Raw genomic sequence first — 6,040 nt, 5'->3', positions numbered from 1 at the left:
GTACTATGCCAGCCTGGTCTACATGGTAAAACTCTGTCTCCAAAAAATAGAGGAGGAAAGAAAACAAACAAAACTAATGCTGGCAGTGTAACTCAGTGGTCCAATGATGGAGCTGGTGAAGGACAAGTTTTCCTAGTGTGTAAAGGTCCATGGTTCGGCAGCTGCAGAGATAACTCAGTGGGTAAGAGCACAGGCTACTCTTTCAGAGGACCAGGATACAATTCCTAGAACCCACATGGCAGCTCACACTGTCAGAAACTCCAGTTCCAAGGGATGTGACACCCTCACACAGACATGCATGCAAGCAAAACACCAATGCACAAAAAATAGAAGGAAACTACTAAACACCAATCCATGGTTCTGGTTTCAGTCCTCAGTGCACGCACGAAGGGTAATTTAGCCATAGGAACCAAAAATCTTTAAGACTTTTCATTTTTCCTCCTCCCCTTCTAAGGCTGGCTGCCTAGAACTCACTATGTAGCCTAGGTTTGTAAGGTAGTACTCCTGTCTCAGCCACTTCAGTGCTAGGACTGCAGACATGAACCAGCTCACTTGGCTGCTGTTCACACTTTTGATACATGTATGGTTGTGCATACCACTGCTAGAGTGGCGATCAGAGGACAGCTCTGGACTTGATTTTTTCCTCCTGTCTTTACATGGCTTCTACGAGTAAAATCAAGGTGGTTGGACTTATACAGCAAATATTATACCCAGTGATCAACCTTGCAATGTCCTCTTTATGCTTTTGAAACAGGGTCTTATGTAGCTCTGGCTATCAAACTGTGTGGTAGAAGATGCCCCTAAAGATATTCAAAGATAAGGTAATGTCACGGCCTGACTCCAGCATGCCTTAGGCCTAGACACAACCCCAAGCACCAAACACAAAACAAAAGCAGTCACTGACGCGGTTGTATATATTATTATTGATATATGGATACATTTTTTAAAAGGTTAGCATATATAAAAATAAATTTGCATATTGAGTATAAAAAACATGAAACGGTAATAGCCGAGGGGAAAATACTTTCAACATGTCAAGAACAACAACAGAATGAAAGCTCTCCATGAACAGGTTCCCGAGAAACAAGGAAATGTGTGTGAAATAAGACCTAGCCCACATAGAGAAGTAAATGGAAACTAGAAATGAGATCTGGGGACGGAAGGCAACCGCAGGTTAACAGATAGGATGAATCAAACCATACCTCTCTACAGAGGGCAACCTGTAATAATGCTAACATTCTAAATATCCCTTGCACACCAATATAATTTCCACACTGAAAAACCAATTCCTCAAAAGCACAATAAAATGAATCTCAGTAAGGAGCTGAATTACCAAACTCTGGTATATTCTTATAAAAGAATAATAGACATGAAAAAGGAGAGGGGCAGTAAGGATTGGTGGAGAAGGCATTCAAAATAAATGCAAACCAGATACAAACAGCGTATGTGTTAGCTTTTTAAAATTTTGTCTGACTTGAAACCTCAAGTCCATATCAGACTCACACAATCCTCCTGCCTCAGACTTTTGAGTGTTGGGATTACAACCATGAGCCAATCTTTGTTCCCATTGTCTATGTTTATATAATACTGGCATCTGAAAAAATGTTTCATTAGATTAGTAAACAAATTTTACAGTTACCCCTCTGCCCCCCACCCCCCATGACTGAGCATCAGGACCAGTGAAGTTCTAATTCTGCATTTAGGAGCTCCCCTCCTCCACTCTGCAAACAAAACCTGTTTATAAACGAGGTACTGAGTGAACTCTGGTTCTTCTATTCCAGGACCCTGAGTCCAGGGAGTCTAAGGGCAGTCTAGGCAAAGAAGTTAGGATGTGTCCTATAAAGATTTCTCAAAATGAATATGCATGTCAAATCTTTAATAATATAAAAAAGCTATTAAACTGTTGAGCTGTTAAAGGCCAAGCATAGTTGAGGCATACTTATAATCCTAGCACTTGGGAAGTTGGAGTAGAAGAGCAGGAATTCAAGTTATCCCTGGCTACACAATGTAGGGCCAGCTTGGGCTACATGAGATCATATGTCAAAAAAGCAAATAAAAAAATCGACTGTAAACCAGGCATGGTAGCACAATGCCTGTAATCCTAGCATGTATGAGGCTATGCAGCATGGTAAACTGAAGGTCAACTTGGGCCACACAAATATTCCCAAGAAACAGAGGGACAGCTAGCACAGGAAGTCTAACAGCCCTTACTCTCCTCTAAAACGTCATTCTCTCCCGTTAGCACCTTCCATCTTGTTCATGGTCCCAGCTCAGCTCGCCCCAGAGGGAAGGACAACCACATGCTTACTTTATATTCAAACTTCGTCTTTTCAAAGTATGTGACTGGAATGAATGGACTCAATTTGCTTGAATGGGGTCATCAGACGAAAGAGCTCTTTTACTCAATAAGCCCAAGGTCAGAGCAGGTGTGGCTATCTATAGCAGTCTATAATTTTGAGAGAAAGTGGTAATTTACTAGTCTTCCTTTTCTGAATGAGAGGGTGCCAGGCAGGCAGGCGTGTCAAAGAGGAGCAATGGCAGAAGCACATATAAAAGTGCAACCTATGAAGTGGAAAGAATGTGCATGGTTGGTCCATGCCCAGAGGATGGTCCAGGCTGAGGGCTGAGGACTGACTGTAGCCTACTCTTCCAAGGGAACCTATGCCTGTGGGGCCTGTGCGGGGCCCTTGGCTGGGGCTGGAGGTGCCTTTAATGGGGCCCATCCTTGGGCTTTGAAGTAGGAAACCATCTGCGTGGGCACTTCTGCAAGTACAGTCTGTGCAAGTGTCTCCCGGGGAGCCTGCCAAGAGAAGAAAGGAAAGATCAGTGAGGGCCTGTAAGCTTCCCAGGGTTTATATCTTACCCCAAACTTCATCCTTCCCAGATACTGATTAAAAAGGCTTTATCTACTGGCCTTCAACCCCATTACCACCCTGCAAACTCTTCCCCACTCACATTCTGAAATCGTCGATAAGGCACAAACTGCACTATGTCCCGGGCAGCTGCTTCTCCAGAGCGTGTACGAAGAGGGCCACCATCAGCATCCAGCTGTTCCATGACCTCGAAGTCAGCACCACCCACACCCACAATGATCACTGACATGGGCAGCTTCGAGGCTTCCACCACAGCCTTACACGTGGCCTCTACATCTGTCACAGCGCCGTCAGTCAAAAGCAACAGTACGAAGTATTGCTAGAGACAAGTCCATTCATATACTGAGGCAGATTATCTTTCCCAACTCCCTCCCAAGAAACCAGATGCACATTCCCGCTGCCCAAGATGCCATCTACACAGTCCTTGCGAGCTCAGCACCACTGCTGTCCACAGTTCTTACCGAGGCAGTCCTTTGCTGTGCAGCCTGGGCTGCAAACCTGGCCACATGGTTGATGATGGGTGCAAAGTTGGTGGGGCCGTAGAGACGAACTTGGGGCAGTGCTTGCCGGTAGGCGTCTACGATACCTTGGATGCCTACAGAGAAAAGCAGAAAATACTTCAAGCTTAGACCTCATGGGATTAAGTTAGACCTAAAATCAGCTCATCTTAGCCCAGAAATTTTAGAAACTTCGAAGTGTCTCACTCTGTCAGTCAGGGTACAACTCTATCCGACAAATGAAACTAAGGGGTGGATGAGATAGGAGTTGCTATAAATTAACATCTTGAATGAAAACCCAAAATAAGAGTTAGTTTCTGGGCTGGGAGTAGTTGAGCCTGGTTATATCAGTCCTTTGGATGCTGAAGAGGATGGCTGTTAGTGTCAAGAGAGCCTGGCATACAGAAAGACTCTTTAAAAAGCAAATATAGCCAGTGAGCTGGTACTGCAGGTAAGGTGCTTGCTATACAAGCTCAGAGACCCAAGCTCCATCCACAGACCCCGCAAAGAAGGAGGGAGAGAACTGACCTCAAAGATCCACCTGTCTTAGCCTCCCAAATGCTGGGAAAAAGGAGTGAACCTTCATGACAGGTCTGGGTCAGAAGTTTAAGACTAGTCCACAAAGTTCTAGGCCATCCCAACCAGGGTACATAGAAAGACTGTTTCAAGAAGAGGAAAAAAAAAAGTCTTGGCAGACGAAGGACACAGAACTTGGATTTCAATGTCTATGTATACGCATGTGGAGGTTATAAAAGAAAGGGGACTATGAAGGGCAGAAAAGGTCTTAAAGAGAGGGGCCCACAGGTAAGGTCATGGAACATGTGATATGAAGAAGACTGGGGCATTATTGGGCAAGGGGACCAGCAATAAGGTGGATGAGGAGAGGTTAGGTGAAATGAGCACAAAGCATAGTGATATACATGCATGCAAATAGAACATGCCTAACATGTATGCAAACAGAACATGCTTGTAACCTCAACAGCTGGGAGATGGCAACAGGAGGCACAGCAGTTTGAAACAGTGTGAGCTAAAGACTTGACTCAAAAAAAAAAAAAAAAAAGAAAAGTCATAATTAAATCATTATGCCAACCACGAATTAATGAAAGCAGTAAGGGGCTGGGATAAAGCTCTGTGGTAAAGTGCCGTGCATACACAAGGGCCTAAGCTCAATCCAGTAACAGAATTATTTAAAAACAAGAGAATGTCCTGGATTTTAGGAAATACACTTCAAGTATTTAGGGGAAAGGGCAATGTGAACGATACTGGCTACAACGCTGATGGAGGCCAACCTACTATCTATAATATTATCAAGTACTTCAGGAAAAGGGATTTACAGAAAACAAAATCAGAGCCAGTGATGGCTCTACGGTTAAGGCAATTGCCACCAAGTCTGACTACCTGTGTTCCATCCCCGGGGACCACATGGTAGAAAGAGAGGACTTCCAGAAAGTCAAGCCATAGTGCTCAAACACATATACAACCAATATGTATCATTTAACTTTTAAAAACGTAACCCTCCACACAAATACCCTGACCATGCAGTTCCAGTGATTCTGGAATTTCCATGACTACTTAACTTTTTTCTCTAAGCCTGATGTTTTATTCAGAGACACGCTTGTGCGATGTAGCCTCGGTTAGCCTTGAACTCTAATTTTACTTCCTCTACTAGGGTTACATAAGCATCTAACTATAATTTTACATCAAAAAACAAAGTGAAAAGAAAGTTTGAAAGTCGAGGCCAAATCCCCATGTGGCACCTCACTGGCTGCACTCTGAGCATTTCTGTGGCATAGGCAGGAAGGATCACTTGGTGTTCAAGACCAGCTTTGGTTAAACAGTGAGTTCTAGAACAGGCTGGCCAAGAGTGAGATCTTGTCTAAACTGAAAGGAGACAGCTCGGTGGTTAAGAGCTGAGCTGTTCTTGCAGAGGACCGGAGTCCGGTTCCCAGCACTCACAGCAGTGGCTCCAGGGACCTGATACCTCTGGCCTCTGTACTCATACACAGACAGACAGACACACATACAAATTTAAAAAGATAAAATAAAGAGCAAGGTCAGGTGAGATCAGATTCCACTGTAACTTGGCGTCATGTGAAAGTGCTAGGAAGTCCCAAGTCTTGGGGCCTTACAAAAACAGCTTGGGAAGCTCCCACAGAACATCGACCTCCACTGGGCTGGAGACTCGGCTCAGTAAGAGCACTTAGTCACATATGTAAACTCTGGATTCGAGCCTTGGCACAATGGTGGCCCACCCTGCCCTTCTCTAGTTTTTTATTTTGAGACCAAGTTGCCCCGGCAAGCCTTGAATTTTTGACTCCCTGCCTCAGCCTGCTGAGTAGCTCTGCCACTAGACCTAGGAAACTTTAGCTTTATTTTGAAACCAAAGCACACAGAGGTAAGCAACTTGCCCCAAGTCATTACAGCAATAAAATGAATTTATCTCCACTGGGCTAGCTCTTCCCTCCCAGAGGTCTGTACCCACAAACGCTCACTCCTCAGGTGTGGAAGTGCTCCACACTGGAGAGGAGGGATTTACCTGCACAGTACGGATTACTGGGATTGAAGTTCAAGGCAAACTCATGTGAGACCTGAGGGCAAGATGAAAAGGAGTGAACCAAGCTGGGGTGCAACCCTCCCATGTTAGCACACAGGGACCAGGACCAGAGGTGC

At 44.7% G+C, this 6,040-nt stretch overlaps 1 protein-coding gene across 4 annotated transcripts in view; it reads right to left on the bottom strand.

The window, feature by feature from the left end:
• Window positions 1–900: 900 nt before the first annotated feature.
• Window positions 901–6,040, bottom strand: part of Cpne1 (copine 1) — a 40,933-nt gene continuing 35,793 nt past the window's right edge. For all 4 annotated transcript variants that reach the window (XM_028775243.1, XM_028775242.1, XM_028775244.1 and 1 more), the window contains exons 13-16: window positions 5,907–5,958; window positions 3,335–3,468; window positions 2,956–3,192; window positions 901–2,800 (exon numbers count right to left, since the gene is read on the bottom strand). In XM_028775243.1, the coding sequence (XP_028631076.1) occupies window positions 2,660–2,800; window positions 2,956–3,192; window positions 3,335–3,468; window positions 5,907–5,958 (564 nt within the window). In that variant the 3' untranslated portion in view covers window positions 901–2,659. The remainder of the gene's footprint in view (window positions 2,801–2,955; window positions 3,193–3,334; window positions 3,469–5,906; window positions 5,959–6,040) is intronic.

The sequence above is a fragment of the Grammomys surdaster genome, unplaced genomic scaffold, assembly GCF_004785775.1.
Source record: "Grammomys surdaster isolate TR1022 unplaced genomic scaffold, NIH_TR_1.0 254, whole genome shotgun sequence".
NCBI classification, from domain to species: Eukaryota; Metazoa; Chordata; class Mammalia; order Rodentia; family Muridae; genus Grammomys; species Grammomys surdaster.
This window is presented reverse-complemented; position numbering and strand designations above follow the sequence as displayed.